The 20705-nt window shown below is 36.4% G+C and overlaps 1 protein-coding gene across 5 annotated transcripts in view; it reads right to left on the reverse strand.

Moving 5' to 3' along the window:
- PAWR (pro-apoptotic WT1 regulator) overlaps window positions 1-20705 on the reverse strand; it is an 89547-nt gene that overhangs the window by 3684 nt on the left and 65158 nt on the right. For 3 of the 5 annotated variants that reach the window (XM_072864331.1, XM_072864340.1, XM_072864300.1), the window contains exons 4-8: window positions 20453-20487; window positions 11655-11802; window positions 9560-9664; window positions 4690-4772; window positions 2430-2797 (exon numbers count right to left, since the gene is read on the reverse strand). In XM_072864331.1, the coding sequence (XP_072720432.1) occupies window positions 2716-2797; window positions 4690-4772; window positions 9560-9664; window positions 11655-11802; window positions 20453-20487 (453 nt within the window). In that variant the 3' untranslated portion in view covers window positions 2430-2715. Of the gene's footprint in view, window positions 1-2429; window positions 4773-9559; window positions 9665-11654; window positions 11803-20452; window positions 20488-20705 lie in introns of those variants that run through there. The other 2 variants (XM_072864310.1, XM_072864321.1) reach the window with 2 other exon arrangements.

Below are 20705 nucleotides of genomic sequence, written 5' to 3' on the forward strand. Positions count from 1 at the left end.
TAGTTTAATGATGCTTCAACTTTTTAAATGCATAAAATGGATATTTAAAAAAAATTACTCTGCATTATGATTATGAGACTATTTTCAGAGGAAAACTCAACTATCACAATTTTTCCATAACAGAAAAATCACAACTAGCCCTGAACAAGAACGGTTACACCAGAAATCCAGAAATAAAAGCAAAAGGATTAAATTAACAAGGTAATGTACATCTGCTACAGTACAAGGAGAAATGGTAGATGAAGATTTGCTACAGTAAGTCAACATACCTGGAAGAACATGAATGCTACTAAAATACACATCAAAGTCCTTTTTGTCCTGGATATATTTAAGTAGTCTTAAAGAAATGCTTAATAACAGAAGTAGAAAAGCTTCTAGAAATGCTCGTGTCAACACCTTTTGCAGGTATTGACATCAGAATGACTGGCTTGGAACAGACCTGTAGTGAACTTCTATATCAAATTAAATTACAAGATCCAGAATTAATTTGTTGCATTTTTAACAAAACTTTTAAGTATAATCCTTACCTCCTTAGTCTCAGCAGCTGCAAGTACCAGCATGAATTTTTTTTATTGGACTAAGTTTAAGTCATGGCTTGCAATGGTAATTTCTCCAACTAAAATAGTTGTTTCTTATTAAAAGTGTCAGATGTTTATGATCATTAATACTGATGCAAATGGACCACCTCAACTGACATCTTCTTTAAAGGGTGTGAGCCCAAGAAATACTGACACTCAGTCACATGTTAATGGTATCCATAGTTATTACTCATGTATTTGTTTCCCAGTAATTACCTTTCCTTTTGGCTACTAATACTGATTTGTTTCAATTCAAGCTGGAAATAGCCACAAAGAACTTACAGAAAATAATAAAACAGCTGGAGTCAGTGTAACTCTGCTCTCCTAGCAAAATGTTAAAAAGTAATTTGATCTCCAGTATTCCTTTTGGTCTCTCTTATGGTAGCAAGTTTCCAAGCTGTAATGATACCAGACAAGTTGAAAAGAGCTTTGATGTAGGTTTATCAGTTGTTTCCAACATACTAAACCTCCTATATCTTTTGTAGTGCTTATGCCAATCACAAATCTTTCCACAGCTAATTCTCAGTACAGCTGAATAATAATAAAAAATCTTTAGGTTATGCTTCCTACTTTAGAATTCACTGACTTATTTCTTGTTACCCTCTTTTCTCACTCCACCTCTCAAATTCAGAGCCAATCTAACACAGAAATAATTAATCTCCAACATGTATATACAAATCTGGTAATTAACAAAGAAAAATTTTGCTTTAAAGACAGAAAAAACACTCATTTGCAAATACAGACTGTACTCTTTCAGTTAATATACACATCAAGTAACACTGAACTTAACATGGCCATTTCATTATTTAAAAAAATGAAAAGTGAGCCATTTGAATTTCCTTGTAAAAATCACCAACATTTATATATGGTTGAACTTCCTCTTTAGGGAATAAATCCCACAAACATTAGCACATATTATCAACAATAAAAAAAATATTTCTGCACAACTTTAACCTTCAGCTCTGGATGTAGTATCTGTTTTCTATACAACAGCATGTGACCATAATAGGAGTATCATTTTGCATTACCAAAATAGGAATTATATGTGCTGTTCATTGTTAAAGTATCTTGAAAAAAATTGTCTTATTTGCTTTAGTCAATGGGAGTACTCTGCTGTTTAGATTTCCTAAATGACCCAAGTTACTCAGAAACACAGATGCTAGACCTAAGCGGTTTGGTATGCATTTTAAGACATTAAAGTTCAGAAATCTCCAAGAGACTTACCCATACAATTAATATTGCATACTAACACTCCCTCCCCCCACCCCAAGCCCTAGTAAATTAATTTAGCCTAGGTACGTTAATATCCAGATTCATTCAGGAATCATATAGCCTTCCCAAGTGAGGTGGGTTCCCACTTACAGCAGTCTCTCTGCTTTTAAATCACACAACTGAGAACAATTGAGGTGTTGGACTAGCGAGGATGTGGACATGGGTTAGTGAATTGCTGGTAAGGTAGCTAATTTAACACCTTCAAATCACCTAGGATAAAAGCTTATTCTATGTTTGAGCTTGACTATAAGGGTACCCTATTGAAATAAAAAGATAATGGCAAGTAATGACTAGATGATTATTAACATTCTACATAATACATAATTTTTCCTAGAGTCTACTAAACTTCTCCCAAGAGCCTGATAATGTAAGTGATAATGACTTGTTCTTGACATACTTTTTTCCAAAAAGCCATCTAAATCTTCAAAAATGTCAGCAGAAGTGTTATGCTTGAAGATACAATTTGTGGGAAATTTTAAAACCAGGAAGAGTTTTACATTTGTACAATAATACACAACAACAATAATGTTCTGAGGTACTTCATCTGTGAGTTCCCAACAGTTCCTTTGTTCATACCACTGGTTTCAAATATTTGGAAATTTCCCTTGCCAGTACCTCCTCGAGCTAGGGTATCAGAAGTACTTCTGCCAAATATTCCTGTCAGCTACATGTCCAGGTTAAAAAAGAAATCCCGATTTTGGGGTTTCTGCTGCTAAGTTTCAGTCAATACACATGTAAATGAAGAAGAGGTAATATGACAACAAGTAATTCTTGCTTATGTTCTTTGCTGCCATTGTTCTTTGGTTTAAAATGTACATGAAATAATAGTTTATGAAATATCTCATTTACAACTTCTTATTAATATCTATGTGTTCTGCATTAACTCCTTAATGATGCTTCTATACATTTGACATCCCATGCCATAAATCGGTACGTGTATTTCCTCCCTAGTAAACAGAGAAGGAAATCAGATTTTCTTCCAGAGAAATTTTCATATTTATTCAGAAGGCATACATCTCAACTGATTTTTTTAATTAAATTTTTAATTTCATGAAACTGATAAATTAAGGGACTTCTTACTGTTTGAATAATATTAAAAGCAACATTCATTGGTGTATATAATAGTTCAGAGGGCCTATACAAACCCCCCGTACCATTTAAACCCCTGAGTAAAGGTTTTAAATGGTCTCCCATGGGAATCTCATCCACTGTCAAGGAAAACATCAAGGCATCCCGGAATATAAGTGTCTTGAAAAATACTTTAAAGCTTTGAAGAGTTCCTTCTCATTAGAATACATAAATGCAAAATAATATGCATTCTATCCTATATCCAAAATAATCCAAGGCAGAACAATAATACCTGGATTTGAAATTTAAGAAACTCTTACAGTCATTAAATACACATTATGAAAAGAACTGACAAATCTGAAAAGGTGATCGTTACTATATATTAAAGTTGCCTTTAAGTTTTAAGGTAACAAAAACTATATGCATGCAACTTTCTGACACCAAACTTCAAAACTGTCAAGAAAAAGCCTGGACTCTTCAAAATGTTTTCATTTCTAGTGTCCCGACTCAAATGACATATACCTTTATTTGGATCACGAATGAAAAACGTGCTGTATTAAGATGAAATAAAGTACATCAAATTTCAGCCCAACAAGAGTTTTAAGAAGAGAATTGTTAACCGAGGTCTGTGATTAATGCCAAATGAAAATTTTGTCTACTGTCATGTTATAGAAGAATCAGTACACAGTCATAACTGGATTGTAACATCTAAACAGGCACTTTTTAAACACTTTGTTAGTTTAAAATCAAGGATAAAAGGGGTTTTTTAAACCATTTGATATTTCAAAAGGGCATTAATCACTTGTATGCCGCTCTACTTTGTTATGTACAAAAATTTTCACCCAGCTTAAAAAACAAAAACATCAAACACTCATATCGGTTATGATCACTACAAATTTTAAGATGACAGCTTTAAGTAGAAGAGTATTGCAAAAGTGCCTTTGCTAAAATGAAAGCTCCAGGCATTGTCTGAATTCTCAACACAGCAAACAAACTTACTATCCGATAGCAAACTTGCATTTCATTGCTAAAGCAAAAGCTTTATAATAAACTGCAGTGCACAACTTCAGTATGATTCTAAGAACTCATTAATGCTGATACCACACGTGATTTATTGGTTTTTGGTTTGGGTTTGTTTTTTGTTTTTTTTAATAAAACCTCCCCCTCCTGCCAGAATACTGTTATACAGAAAAAAAAAAATTGCTACACTACTATCGTCAGTCTTTCAGATACAGTAAAAAAACCTCAACATATAAGAGTTTTAGAAAAAGTAATCAATCTGCAAAATGTTATACATCAATAATAAGGCATCCACTTTACAGCTGTTTAAACAAAAAAGGAAATATTTCCCAAAATATATATTTTGGATCTGTGTAAACAAAGCTTATGTATTGCTTCTATTCGTTTCAAAAATATACACCCAGATGGACTGAAAGTGATCTTGGTGCTATGAATTTTAAATTACTGTCATTTCCAGATGTAATCTGAAGATACAAAACCCAAATATTCTTGAACTTAATATTTTCGAAATATGTAAAAAATTTTAATTATTCTTATGTGAAAAGAAAGCTAAAAATATACCCCAAATTTGATGCCATTTCATTGAATGAAGAAGAAAGTACTATGAAAATAAACATTCATCTGGTTTCCTAACAATAAATATAAAGACAGTTATTATAACATACTGCAACACGAGAAGTTTTACTATATTGACCTTAACGTTCAATCAGTAGTTTTTAAATCTTTCCTCATTGAGGCTTGAATCTTCTACCTTGTCAGCTGTCCAACAACTTTTAAGAGGGTTTTATTTTCTTGCTTCAATTGCTCATTTTCATCTTCTATATCATCTAGGTCCTGTGAAAGGAAAAAGAAAAATAAACATTTCTCAGGACATAAATACAAACTCTCAATTAGTAGCAGCAGGAATTTAGCATCTTAACCCTGAAATGAAGAAGCTGGGGTTGGGAAGAATTAGTGGTCACAGTAGCTACCCTTAAATCTGTTAAACCAGCCTTTTTCCAAGTGTTACTGTAATTACAGAACCTTAATTTTATATTGCCATGTACAAGCACCTTTAAATGGAAACATATAATCAAAACTAAAGCTACAGCAGGAATTAATGCATCAAGAAACCAAAGTAGGATGGGCATGATTATTTTATTGGCATACACAGAGAGTGTATTAGTCAGCTATTGCCTCTGCTCCCCAGACTCTGCTTGTCTGCAACTATCTCGCTCACATAGACACATCACTGGTTATTACTGCAAGAAGACCTGCTTTGTGTTTCAAATTAAGGATCAAAATTTTCAGAAAAAGTACTGCCTGCCCTTTTTTTTTTTTTTTTTCATTTTCTGTGAAAAAAATTAAAAGGCATTTTGTAACTTCCGTCTAAACTACTACTGAAAGAACAGACAGCATACACGGTAATAATGGGTGCTTAAAATAGATTGCTCCCACCCCAAATGTTCATCCCTCTTCCACCAATTACCATATTTACCCAGTTCCCATTTCACTTCTTCACTTCCTACCAAGTCTTTTCAAGCTTTTAAAGTGAAAACCAGTGAACTTGGCTGTTTAATATAAGCATTACTTTGGTAAAAATAATTTTACTGTACAAAAAAAACCATGGAAGAAACAGAATGAGAAAGAAAAAATGAAGAAACAGAAGAGTGACCTCAAGGACAGCACTTCAAGGAGGAAAATGAAAGGCAGGCAAAGGAGGAAGAACCAGGATTCTCATCAGAGATCTTAGATGCCTTTTGATTGAAATCTGCAAAACCTTACTGTTGCCATGCTAGTTCAAACATATAACAGTAGTAAAGAAAAGAGTTTCTCTCTCTTGTTCCTTTAAGTTGTTAAGCAGTGTTTGACATACAGAGCCTATCTTCTTATTTCTTTTTAGTGGGGTCATTCCAGAAGTGCACGTTAGAGATGTTGTGTTTAACTGGTATCATGATTTTTAAAAGCCTCTTCAGTTTGCCAAGTCAAAATCCATACCGCAATACCTTTGCAATTACTTTATTGTTTTTGTAATGTGGAATCAAGAAGTCACTAGCAGAAATTCCTCTTTGCCTCACAGAAGTAATGCTGCATCACAGTACGAATGACTTTCAGGAACAGCATTTGACCACTCTGACATAACAGATACAAGTGACTTAAACATACCTACTATAAATACAGTTTACCTTGTAATTGTAAGAAACACACTTTGTTTTCTCTCTTGTGCAGTTCAGATCAATCATCAGATGGAAGGGACAACACTTCTTCAATAAAATGATTTATTTTTTTTTTTAGTTCAGTATACATAATACTGTGTTTGAACTTGTTAACCTAGCCATCAGGTGCCTCAAAGCTTACCTAAAAAACTTCTGTTTAAAATACCTATAATTTACTCAAAATAAAATATTAAAAGTTTGTGAAATATTCATGCTGCAAAAACAACATTCCAAAGATTACTACAAGTAAGAGTTTCTTGAATATGAGCCAGGAAAAATAACTATTGCAGTTTAAATATCCACAGAAACATTGGACAGAGAGATGCAGGTGGTTTTTGCCACTCTGAAATTTAAAGTTTTGTATTCAAAATTGCAACACTAATGTATGCCTATTAGTAAAAAAAGATGCAATAGCAGGAAAGCTTGGACTTCAAATACCAAAGGAACCAATAACTACACAACTGACCCTAATTAGATTGTAAATCCTCACTGACAGACTCTCTCCAAACACACATTTAACTACAGTGACATCTTAGTGAGGTCAGAGATGACCAAGTGTAAACTACTTGACAGTTGAACTTAGCCTACAAATATTTAAATGTCTTGAGATGCCTTTCCCTTCAGACATTTGAGGTTTTTATGAAGCAATTACCCCTTTCTTATGAAAAACGTGGCAGATGTACTTTTAGTGGCTAGTGTACTGGAGTGAAAGAATGCCATTTATGGCAGAAAGCCTCTTCTGTTTCTCAGTATAAATGCAGCTCATGTTCTTTAAGTATCTTTGTGATGTACTGACTGATCTCAGTAAAATTATATTGTTACATTAAGTAAATATATGTAATTAAAATGATAAAAAGGTCTGCCAAGAAGTTTTCAGGATTCTTGGAAAAACAGGTTTTTTTCAAGCGTAACACAAGATCTTTGCCAATGAAGGATGCATCCATGGTTATGAATTGACTGAAGCTTCTAGAAAGAGCATTTCTTTAAATACGAGGGCTGAGCAGTCAGAAAGCTATGCAATAAAATGGCATTTTAAAAAGCTATTTAGGCTCTTTGACTTGAAATTCTTTCCATGTCTGTACAACCTAACATGCAATAACTGCACATTTTGACTAATAGAAAAGATGGAGAAATACCATGAATGCATAGATGGTCAAATTTAAAGATCACTGTTTAGGTTACCTACCAGCAACACCTTTTAAAGAGATCTCTGCATGAGCTCACTAAGTAAAGTTTAGTCCTCCGGACATCCTTTTATCTGAGCAGAAGGCTGAAGATCACAACTGTTCTTCCATGCAAAGCATCCAATCCTGGTGCCAGGTCTGTACAGTAACGTTCCATGAAGAACAGAGTGCTGGCTCTCGTGATCTCAGTTATGATCTCAGTTAACTTTAGGCAAATACGACTGCACTATTAACTTCCATAACCTTCAGTCATGGGAATAATGCAATATTGCTGTAGCTTTTCTTAATATTCTAAAGCTTTTCTTTTTCTAAATCCACAGGGATAGCCAATATAGAAGCAGTCATAAATACAAGAGCTATTAAAAAAAGAAAGTAAAACTGCATCTGTTTTAATGGAAGCATCACTTGAGATATGGGTTCAAACTTTTGTAAGATGACAAATTATTAAGCTGGTCATAAAGTCAAAAGGCAGCTATTTCATCGTTCAAGAAAATCCCAAGGGATGCAAACATAAATAACTTGCACTGCAATTAAGCTAACAGACAATGTTATAGCTATGATAAATGCTGACCTGATGGAGAAAAAAAAAAAAAGAAAACATTCTCTTTGCATTTGAGAGAGGCTACCTAGGGAGTACCAATAAGGTGGCTTTGTATATCTCATGGAACGGTATAATTTTAGTCATTTTATAATAAAGAGGTTTTTGGAAGGACTATATTCTGTTTTATGTTTTCTTTCCACACATCAAGCAGAAATTGCCATCATACTTCAAGCACAGGCACTGCTTGACTTCACTGCAAATGTTCAAAGATGGTTTCTAGTCAGACACTCAATGGATTTAATTTAGGACATCATAATTCAAATATAGCAGGAAAAAAAACCCCAAACAAAACACTGTTTTTTGAACAGCAAACCTTGCAAACAGTTGTGGTCCTAAAACACAAGCTTTCAGTGATTTAGGGTCCTTTGATTTGTTCTTTCTGACCTCGGAGTCAGGAAGTCAGGTGTGACCAGCAGTATTAAGTAGCTTTGCCATCCATTATGTAGAAGGAATGAACACTTGCCTTGACTGTAATAAGGTTGTCAGCTTAGATGTGACAGACTCTTTGCAGAATGGAAGAACGGCATAAAGACCAATTCTCCAACTAAAATAGAAAAACTCTCTCCAAAACAGACAATACTTCATTTATCCTACAAATTAACTTCCAACTTTCTTTATTAAAAAAAAAAATAAAAGGTGTTTTTTTCAGAATAATCTCAGCTACTTTAGTCCTCTAAATTAGTTCGCAAACTTTTGTTGTCCTCCTTTGCTACAAATGAATAGTGCAAAATGAAAGTTTGCCACTATGCACACAGAGTTATTGCCTCCCTTCACTGCTGGATTGACCAAAGCCAGTTCTGAAGTTTTTTTCTGAATTTTTATGGGAATTTCTGCACTGGACCAGTAGAAGCATATTTCCCTACTACCTCCAGGCTCTGCACCTCAGCCAGGAAGTTCAAGATCAGGTCACTAATCCATTCTGTGAAAGAGTTCCTGTCTGCCCTTAGAACTGGGACTTGTTAAAATTGGTATCTTCTATCAACTTTAAAGCTTCTCATCCTGTCCTATTCCCAAGCATGTCTGAACTCTTCTACCCCCTCTTCTCCCGCCTACACACCTTGCCTGAGTGATGCTAGCCCAAGTCTCCTGCCTCCTGTCTTGTTCTGCCTTTCCTTGGGGATCAAAAATAAAGAGTATGAGAATATGTGTCAGAATATAAAGCACTTACTCCCAAATCTTTCTAAGATCATCTAGACTATTATTAGTAATTAAAAGTTGACTAAAATGAAACTGAATTTATAATTACTTTGTCTAACAAAAGTCCTGGGTAACAATTTATTGAGAAAACTGTCAAAACCCCAACTTAATTATTTCCTGGTATGCTACACACTGAATTTGGAAAGAAGAGGCAGTAAAGAATTCTTGCTTTTATAACGTTGTTTTACGAACACTTATAGCAACAAGAAATTCAAGTACTCCAATAACACACAACTTATGGAAGTTAATCATGACAACAGAAGTCACCTGGAGAAAATGTAACTTACTGACAAGCCTCTTCAAAAGTTACACTTATACAAAAAACCCCACACTTAATTCTCTTCTGACCTTACCCAGTGGATGCAGGTGCCTGAAGAAAAGCAGAGAATGCAAAGACTTTTATCTCCTCTTTAAGTAGCAATATATAAGAAAGTATGTGCTTACTCTGTTTAATAAATCAATTTCTTCCTTCAGCTTTCCAATTAGTTCCTCTTTGTCCTGTGTCACCTTCATTAATCTTGCATTTTCCTGTCTCTCCTTTGCAAGTTCCTAAAACCAGAATATGCAATTAAGTTTGAAATGTAATTTTTGGTTTTAAGAGACAGTTTCAAGTTATTACCATTTAAAACAAACAAACAAAGAAGAAAAACCCCCACACACTTACCTATAATTCCTTTTCTACAGCAAGTCAAACCCACATCTTCAAGCCCTTACATTTCAAGGAGCTAAAGAATCACATCTAAGAAAATATTTTACACACAGCAAACCTGTGTGATATCTCTGATTCCAGAGATAATGTTTTAATTTAACTTAAGCATGAACCCAAAATTGGATAGGGGCCCAAAACAGAGGTAAATAAATGTAAAGCATCAGCTTCCAAATTTGTTATATTGGGAGGGTTATTCCTTTTTTGGTTTTTTGTTTGGGTTGTTTTTTTTTTGTTTTTTTTTTTTTTTTTTTTTTGGGGGGGGGGGGGGGGGTCGGTTATACTATCGTTAACAAGGATTGAAGACTCACTGTTAGATCTGTGGGCCCGAATGTGAGAAAAAATGAAAATGTCCATTAGGAATTTAATAAATCAGGGTTCAGGATACGGAAAGAAAGCCCTTAAATCTTCCTCTATTTTCTGTGTTACTGGCAGTTAACTTATTTCAGAAGGAAGCTGATTTGGAAGGGAGGATTACAGTGTAATTCACTCAAAACAGGCTTCCCCAAGTCTTAAACAAAAAAATCTACAAAATAGGCTTTATTTTCATCCTTTCCAAAAAAGATCTAGTCAAATTGTGTTTACTTAGTAACTTTCATCTATATGAATTCAAGAATATTTGGCAAGTTACCCACAAAAATCCACTTCAGAGGAAGACAGAGAAACCAGTAATAGATTACACAGATGACATTATTTAGCAAAATACTGTTTAAGGTAAAAATCTCAACTTTAACATTATTACAATTTCCCAAAAGTTTTTGTATGAAGAATGTCTGAAATAAGGAAAACTTTGTTTTAAATATGTATTTTAAATGTTTAAAACTTTAACAAACAACTGGACAGCAATTACATTTTGTACTTCAGTACATTAAAAAAAAAAATCCAAAACTAAATAGATCAGAAGCAGGCTTGCTAATTTTCTGAACAGCCAGTGAGCCCCTCCTTCCCCCAAGTTACTTGCCCTGTGTTGGTGTGTCATGAGGTACGTATGAGAAATATGCAGAGCACTGCTGGCTCTCTAAGCGTATGATCTTGTCCTGGTTTCAGCTGAGATAGAGTTAATTTTCTTTATAGTGGCTGGTATGGGGCTATGTTTTGGATTTGTGCTGAAAACAGTGTTGATAAAACAGAGATGTTTTAGTTGTTGCTGCACTAGTCAAGGACTTTTCAGCTTCCCATGCTCTGCCAGGTGCACAAGAAGCTGGGAGGGGACACAGCCAGGAGAGTTGATCCAAACTGACCAAAGGGCTATTCCATACCATATGGCGTCATGCTCAGTATATAAAGCTGGGGAAGAAGAAGGAAGCGGGGGACATTTGGAGTGATGGCGTTTGTCTTCCCAAGTAACCGTTATGTGTGATGGAGCCCTGCTTTCCTGGAGATGGCTGAACACCTGCCTGCCCATGGGAAGGAGTGAATGAATTCCTTGCTTTGCTTTGCTTGTGTGCGCGGCTTTTGCTTTACCTATTAAACTGTCTTTACCTCACCCCTTGAGTTTTCTTACTTTTGCTCTTCTGATTCTCTCCCCCATCCCACCAGGGGGGAGTGAGTGAGTGGCTGCGTGGTGCTTAGTTGCCGGCTGGGGCTAAACCACGACAGATCTTCACCTCAACTATTTCTCACTTATATACCAAATGAAAACTAAACATCTGTGATTAGAAAGTTCACATTCTTCTCAGTCAGTCTGACTCTTTATACATTTTTATAGGCACAACTATCTGTAATTCAAGCATTTAGCATCATTTCTAGATATCTTACTTGTAAATTTCCCCATGGAGTTTCAAAGGTACTTTATTTCAGATGTACACCATGCAGATGTTAGTTGGTACTTACCCTTTCAAGTTCCTCAATCCTCTTTTCCAAAGTGTTACTTGGTACAGAAGTGCCAGAAGAATTTGCATCTCTGCTGTATCTGCTGTAAGTTGTCCTGTCTGTTCGGGAATATCGATTTGGAGCATCGTCTTCTGGTGCATTAGCTGTGCTACAAAGGCAAAGAGCAAAGCAGACACCTCTTTATACATTTAACAAACCAGAAATTATAGAAGTAACAAGAAGTGCTTTCCAAAGCACTCAATAGGTCAGTCTAATGAATTGCAGAGAACTTATTTCACAGCTGTTGTGTTGTTGAGAACTCACTAAGTTTGCTGCCTTGGGGAGTTGAATACTTGGATAATGCAGCTCTCATCACATACGTAATCAACTTTAAACACATACTTATACTTACTCTATCTTATTTTTAAAGATTTAGAAGTTTTATGAACTGTGCACATTAAAAAACAAGCTAAACAATTGTATTTTAAAAAGTAAAGTAACACTATGGAGTTTAAACCAAGCATCTTTTTAAGTAGATGAAAACATAAAGGATGAAAAACAAGTGCATGTCCAAAACATAAGAAGCTTACACGTATCAACTGACTTTTCAAGAAGATACGGCCTGTAAGGAACTGGAAAGCAAACCAAAGTGATAAAGTGATGCGGCCCAACATATTAATTTTATGCCATTTCCAAATATCTTACTTCAGAACTTATATACACAGCAGTTTGTCATAGCTCAGTTGGTAGGCACTCACTCATTAACTGGTGACATGGTTTTTGCTTTAGATCATGTGTCCGTTCCTTAAAAATCACTGCAATGGAATCTTAACAGATAAGCACCGCAAATGCACATAAGCTAGTTTTAAAAAAGCTTATGGGTTCTCCATTGTGATTGCTATGTACAAAAACAGTGCTATTTTTAAAATATACATATTACAAGTCAAGCATTTTCAAAGTCACAAATTTAACAGTGTTCTTCCCATAGCTATTTTCTTCCTAATAGCAAAGTTATTTACCTTCAATGTAGAATCTAATGAATAATTAAGAGCAGCAGAACAGAGAGCCCTGGGACCAGGCAGAGAGATACACATCTTTCACTCCCCAATCCACCAAAACCGCACTTCTTTGACTTTGAAAATATACAGCTAAACAGCCAAAGACAAAAAAACCCCTTGTTCAGTCTTCACCAGGAGAACTTAAATGTAGACATTCAAAATCCATCTGGACATGGTCCTGGGCAACCAGCTCCAGGTGGCCCCGCTTAAGTAGGGGGATGGACAAGATGCCCTCCAGCGGTCCCTTCCAATCTCAACCAGTCTGTGATTCTGTGAAATCACACAGCTGAAATAGGTATATGATGGTTTTCTAGAGCACTTAAGAAAAGAATGAAAAGCACTATGAGTATCCCTACAACATTTCCTTTAAAACATAGAAGAGTATATGATTAATGTGTTCATTTAACAGTTTTGCATTTCATAACTCTAGAAAACCCCTGCTGACAATGTGCAAATCTAGATGGATACAGTGCAAATCAAAAGCAGGAGCATCTGGCAAAGGGATGTCTTTCATGGATATAAATATTGTTTTGCTCCAGTATGTGTGAAGTTTCCAAGGCACACTGACACAATTGTAAGGAATTTTGTAGCTTAATGTTATTACCTTATTTAGCACTGTTTATTCTTCATCTAGAAGATTTTTTTAAAAAAACGTTTCTAGGACCGGATACACATGTTGCAACACAACATAAGAGAAATATTTTAACTTAACTCTATAAATTCTAGATTATTTAGCTTTCTGAAAGATGTGTTGTTTCATGCTGTTAATGTCACAAGGACAGACCACACACAAAAGGCTCAATTCTTCTTCACTCAAAAAAGAACCCTTTTGCCAATATACTGGAGTATCTCAACTCAGGTCCAGTGAGCGATATTGGCAGATGCTCCTACAGGAAAGTTAGAAGAAAGAATACCTAGATAGGAAGGGTTTCATTAATACTGAAAATTAAGACATTTTCTATATTTTCCCTGAAACTCACACTCAAAAATTTCCTCACCTATTCCACTGGGGAGCAGACCCTACTGAACACATTCCTTTTCAGTATCAGCAAGTACAAAGGACATATCATGAAGACTTCTAGGAAATGGGATTTAAAAAAACATTTAAGGAGGCATTAGTCCGTAACCTAACACAAGGAATGCAACAAAGTTAATTATTTCGTCTGTCATAACCAATGGCGGGTACACAGCAACAGCAAAAAAGGTACCATCCGAGACACGGCAGACTTATCTTTCGCACATCATGGAATTTTAGTCTTCAGATACAATGTCACTTTGTAAGCCTTAAACAAGAAAGAAAACTTATCTAGAATAACAATATCACTGAACTTGGTGTCTATGCTTTACTGAGAGAAAATACCTATCAACCAGCCCCAACAATTATATCTCTATGGAAACAAACCTGTATATTTTTTTACATATATACACACACACATATATATATATATATTAAAAAATCCATTTTATATTTATAAATATGTAACAACAATACTAATACTACTACTACTAACAATGATAACCTGTCCAAATCGAAGAGCTTTGTATACTACTAAGAAAACAAATTGGGTTTGTGCCTTCTTTTGGGGAAGGGGGGGAAAGCACATGTATGCAACAGCAGAACCCATTTAGTTTGAGAGTGCAACTGAAACCTTGCTTCCTCCGCTTTCTAACTGAATAAAGGTTTACAAATGCTTGCAACTTGGAAGTTGCTGGATTCTCACAAAATGTATGAAAGAAAAGAAAGCCTATTGTCAGTAGATGTACACTGGGTCATTAGCACCAGAAGGAAAACGACAGGGGTCGGGCAAGTTGAAAAAATTTGGAGACACTGCTCAAGAATGCAATTCAGAATGTATTCCACTTTTTAGCATTCAAGTAACTTATGCACATGACTCTTTCAACACTTGCAGTTGAAACATCTAGCCACAAGTTATGGCTGCAGAAAACAGTATTTTTTAATTATTATTTTTCAAGAAGAATGTCTGAGATTGCATTTGTAGCCACATGTACACTAGATTAGAGTGCCCACCCGGAGAGTAGCAAATGAGAACGCATCTGGATAGAAACATCCCTCACTATTGCTTCAAAAGGGCACGTTCGACAAGATGTTTAACAAGATTCAACTCGTTGTTCCACCAGCTTACTTTCAATTAGTAACTATCAAAACCTCATTTTAAATGTGTATTCCTGTACTAGAATGCTGAAAACAGAAAACACTTTTGCAACGTAAGAAGACTTGCTTTTTAAAGTTTTTTCTGGCTGTACTTAAATAAAAATCATATAGCAAAATCAACCCACATCACAGTTTGACTACTCTCACACAGAAACAGAAGTTTTGTTTCAGAATGATGTTCTAATAATTTCCTTTCATATAAAATAAAATCAGATATTCACAAAGGGGCAGGTTTAACAGCAATATTACAGGAAAGTGGAATAAACCTTGCTCCTTCCAATGTCTCTTTGGTTCTTTCAATGTTTTCCTGAAGCACTGTCCAAATTGCAATTTCACCCAATTAAGATCACCCAGTCAAAACCAGATTTCATTGATTTCAACTACAACACATTTATTTTCATTGCCAGAATCTTGTAATTATACTTGATTTGGAAACTCCTAATTATGTCACTGAAATCCAGTCAGTTGCTAACAGCTTCTTTGGAAGAATAAGCAAAAGACAGTATTTCTAAATAGGCCACCTTGGACTTGTGTTACTTCAGACAGCTTAAGCCAGGTCCACGGCTTTCAGAGCTGAGCTAAGGAAAGGCAGTCTTGTCTTCTCTACAGCTGTACGTTCCTAGCCTCCTCCGCTTTTCCTGGCTCTGGCCGTCAGGTGACAGAGTAGGAAACCATTCAAGGAGCTGATGCAGCAATCCAGCAGCAAAGGAAGCCATCAACTTTCAGCCACAGCGGCTCCCTGAAGCATCGCCCTGTCCAGTTGCATGAGCACTAGCACAAGGGACAGCGAGGAACTGCAGCCAGATCAACTCAGACCATCAAAAACTTCTGCAGAAATAAACCCGAAGTGTTTCTGCCTTCTCATAACATCAGCATTGGCTGAAAAGGGTCAAGAAGTCAAGAAAAGCACCTTGAGTGACCCCTGTCTATTTTAAGTGTTCATATCTGCACAGCAGTGGTCCTAATGTAACAAGCTAGATGAGACTGCTTCAACACGCAACCCTCGCTGCAGAACTCCCAAACACAGGCAAGTAGGCAAGCCTGGGCATAGTGTTATGAAATAGTATTTTGCAGCTGTATTCTTTTAAATTAGCGAGACCAAGGTTAGTATGATAGAATGTAAATTGTTACAGTTTAAGCTTTGTAGTAATCTAAAAACACTGAGCACGAGAATTTCACACTAAAGGAGGGCTTTAACACTTCCTTCACAGCACTTCCAATGAGTGCTCTGAAGCATCAGCTTCTCTTCTTGTGATCTCTTTTTCCTCATTCATTTTTCAGCTCTTGCATGAATGTTAAACTTCAGTACAATGTGGTCTTTTAGAACTAGTGGGCAAGGGTCTCTGCCTGTTGGGTTCCATGTTAGTGTGCCGTACTATCCTAAAAGAGGGAGAAAAAACCCTCTGACATTTTGTCTGGAAGCCATAAAGCCATACCATATTGTATTCATTTCCACTAATAAACAAACTATAAGCGGAACACACCCCTGAACCACTAAGAGATTTTAATCTAACTCTTTCTGTAAACTGATCTGTCTGATCCATGAACCATGCAAAAATCTTCTGAGTTATTTTAAATCCCGATTTGCAAGGTTTTCTTTTCAATTTAAGACATTTCTAAAAAAGAAGCTAAATTGGTTCAGAAGCTAGCAGACAGTCTTAAAAATAAACTCCTAAAACAAATTCTCTGCACTTATAAAAATATTCATATGTCCACACACATATCTTGCTTTACTGTTACTTGCAAACAAACTTTTTTGTTCACAGAATGCAAGTGAAACATAATGCATGTTTACAGGTAGATTGCACTCCAATATTTCAATAAACAGAATACACTTTGTCATTCTCTTGTTTGAGAAATCAGTGATGACACCAACTATGCTGACAGCATCAGACCTGAATCAGAAAACATTCTTACTAATGGCAATGTGCTTGATACTTTAAAATAACTACTCACAGAGCAGTGCAAAAACTGGTAGACCCAGTTAACAGTAATAGAAGTTTGGAATGGACAAGATGAGGCATATTGCGTGAAGAAAAGCTTAGGGAGAAATGACAGATGAGGAAGTTGATACGGGCTATTACCACTGAAGGATACCTACACATTTTAATCACATGAAGCTCACAGTCAGGACAGATGGCTAGTCACAACTCCCAAATACACTCATGAACATGTCCTGTGGCCTTCACGTCGGCATGACCTTGAAGATTCTGGTCATCCTTTTAACAAATCTTACAGGACCACTCCAGATCACAACAGAACCATGACTTTCTTTTGAAAACATTTTATGTGGTTAATCATGCAACTACAAAGGAAGCCCTACACAAACTTTTAGGGTGTAAGTATGAAGATGTAATGGTGTAAACTTTTAGGGTGTAAGTAAGATCCTCATCCCAAACTTTTATTTACTTTGCTGCATAAGGAGACAGGCTCAGTTTGTCCAAGTCAGCCAGAAGAGAAGTAGAATAACACAACAGCAGCCAGCAGAGTTCATTTGTAAACATGTCTTCCAGTCAACGGGCACTCAGTGAAATGGGTTTCTCAGCAATGTCATATAAATGTTTAACCATGGATTGCTGCATCCATATAAGGCAAAGTAGCCAGTGTGTCTGATTAAATAGGTAGCAAGATCTGTGCAATTCCTTGAACCCTGGAACATATTGAAAGAACAACAATTCCATGAGCCAGAAGGCTGGGTATCTCAATGCAGACATGGGAACAGCTATATGGGAAGGGAAAAGGAAGGTACTGGAAGCCCAGGATGGTATCAGTAACTGAGGACTAGAAGTCAGAAGAGGACAGAGGATGGAGAAAAAAGCGAAGAGAGAAAAATATCAAAGAGAAGACTAGGACCTCAATGGTTAAATACAAGGATGTATGAGAAAGGGGGAGAGAAAGGAAAGGGTGTCTAACTGGGCTAGGAAATGGAAACCAGTGAAGTGAAGAAAAAATGATGAGATGAAGAGATGTCACTTCTGATGAGGAACAACTGGGGAAGAGGGAGAAAGCAAAAGATAAGGACCAGGAGCAGTAAAGATGGGGGTAAATGACCTGAAAATTTCTGACAAATAATGCATTTTTCCTGGAACAGGGAGGCTAACAGAGCCCAAGAATTTATGCAAATGTTATCTTTTCACTCTTGCTGTCATATGCCTGTGAAGTTTACTAACAGCCTCTTTTCCCCACCCACAAAGTACTGACCACCTGTTGTCAGAGTAGCACAAGTAACACTTTCAAATGGGATATCAAAGTGGTTGTCCCTATGTGAGAACACGCTTTGCTCTTAATTTGCTTTGAAAACCTAAGGGACTACACACAAAACTGTTAAAAGCACATGAAATTGAACATATTTGAGCCTTCAAGCAGCTTATGGTCTCAATTCAGCCTTTTGGCATTCACATTCCAGCACTAGGTGTAATCACAGAACGGCATTTTCAGCTTCCAAAGGACTTCTGCTGTATTTGGGACATAAATGAGATCTACACCATGGTGAATGAGAATTACTCTAGAGGAGGCTGTTTTCTCTAGGACCTTCCCTTATTGCAGATGTTGGACGGGGCAAACAAGCCAAACATTGCCAGAACAGAAGAGGACTCTGGTCCTGACTCCTTCCTTTAGCATTCACACCAGAAAGCGAAGCCACTGGGAGCCATACTTTGTTCAAGTACTCTTATCTGAAACATTACTTGGGAGGGTAGAAATTTTCAAATATAGAAGAAAATCAATAGATACTGGTAACTCTAATCGCAGTGGGCATTGAGTCTCTATCTATAAAATATTAGCTACTCTATACCTCATGGACGTAGAGTTAGACTAAAACCCTCTTAGTATTTGTGAGCACCAGGCACTGTGCTGACCTCACAGGAAAATAATCCTTTGTTTTCAACGTGAGGTTTGAGGACTATGCAATGAGTAAGATAGATGGCAACATACATAACAAAATATTGAACAGCAGCTCACAGCAAGTCAGATTCCTCCTGAATGTAATGCCAGTCCTGAGGGGGAAAGTTCACGACCAAAGAATGTACATCCTACATAGCTGCCTGAACAAAGACTGCACAAACAAATCTTATTTTAGCATTTTCTAGCTTTGAAGTTTCCTATTTTTGCAATGCTAATCAGAAAATAAGCTACAAATGTGATTGCACAAACTTCTCTTTATTACCCCCCACCACCACCCCCCAAGTTTTTGCAAGTGACTGAGGATATGGGTGAGGATATACAGCATGTGAAAAGAGTAAAGATAAGGTTTATGAAAAGCCACAAAGCACTATGACACACACCACTAAGAATTCAGCAGGTACAAACAGCGATGAAATTTTGCATGGGGACTGAAGAGGAAGTGGAGACTGAACTAAAATGTGTTTGATTAGTAAGAAAGTAATCATTAAATTATAAATTTATTAAGGTTGTGACAGGAAATCTACCCATTCTGCAATGACAAAGTGATTTTAAAAAAACCCTACAGCAATAAAAAGCATCACTCAACTAGGTTTATGAGAACCCAGGAATATAAAAGACAGTACCACACTAAGAAATCTAAAGTATAACAGGATAGGTTGTTATTTTTTACAGTAAGGGTGGTGAGACACTGGAACAGGCTGCCCAGAGAAGTTGTGAATGCCCCATCATTGGAAGCGTTCAAGGCCAGGTTGGGTGGGGCTTTGAGCAACCTGATCTAGTGAAAGATGTCCCTGCCCATGGCAGGGGAGGTGGACTAGATGATCTCTGAAGATCCCTTCCAACCCAAACCATTCTATGATTCCATAGGTGAACAAGTCTGAGGGGTGGAAAATACACCAGTGAAGACTAGATAATAGTAGGTGCTCCTTGCAGTTACTTCTACAGCCAGGTTATATATACACACAGATGAATTAACCACCTACACATTTTACCTGAGTAAAGGATATCTAAAAGAGGATACATTCATGTGTCAAATAAAAATGTTTACACAAATGCCTTGCTTCAGTTGGCAAATTTTAGACCCCATGTTTTCCTAATAATTGTGATAGCTGTGTCAATATTAATTCCACATGGGCAAAAATTTCACACACTGGTCAGGTGCATCAAGAGCTTCTGAAATATTTTTCTGATTGAAGAATTTGAGTAATTACCAGGGTAACACTTGGCTCAAATACAAGCAAATAACAAACAGGACATGCTACATGTGGGCAGCATCCCCTACAACTGAGACAGTAGTGTGACAAAACCATAGAAACTTCTTTCAATATTACCGTGGAGAGCAACAAAATCACCTTCCGGTATTAAACTTCAGAAGATGGTGGTTCATAAATTAACTGTGATACTACTAGCTCCTAGGTAATGTGTAGTCAAGGCAGACATTTGCTTGGGAAACTGTCCTGCACTAGTAAGACCCAGCAAAACACTAGCTGAATTTATTTTAAAATAGTAACATAATAGAGGGGTTTGGATAAGTTTGCTGCATCTCTCAGGTCCTTGCCCCAAAATCAGGCTACGTATCTATGGTAGCAGTATGATGGCCTCTACTACAAACATCCATTTAATCAGCTTTATTTCTGGCAGAACTATATATGTAAAGAAACATGTTCTGTATGAAGATCTCATACCTTTTATACCTGCTTGAAATCATCCTGGAGGAGTCCTAAAAGAAACAGAAAGGAAAATCCAATTAACATTTTTCTTGTATTTGAACTTCCAAAATACTTTATCACTCCATAGAAAAGAAGCCTGCAGTTAAGAGCAGGAGGCCCATGCCTCAAACAGCTGCTACGCAACTCCGTTTTGCACTATTTTGCTGTCAGGAATAGACAGAATACCAGGACTATTGTCACCGTGTTACTGCTTCTGAACATCAGCTCA

Source organism: Ciconia boyciana, chromosome 1 (assembly GCF_034638445.1).
Source record: "Ciconia boyciana chromosome 1, ASM3463844v1, whole genome shotgun sequence".
In the NCBI taxonomy this organism is placed as follows: Eukaryota; Metazoa; Chordata; class Aves; order Ciconiiformes; family Ciconiidae; genus Ciconia; species Ciconia boyciana.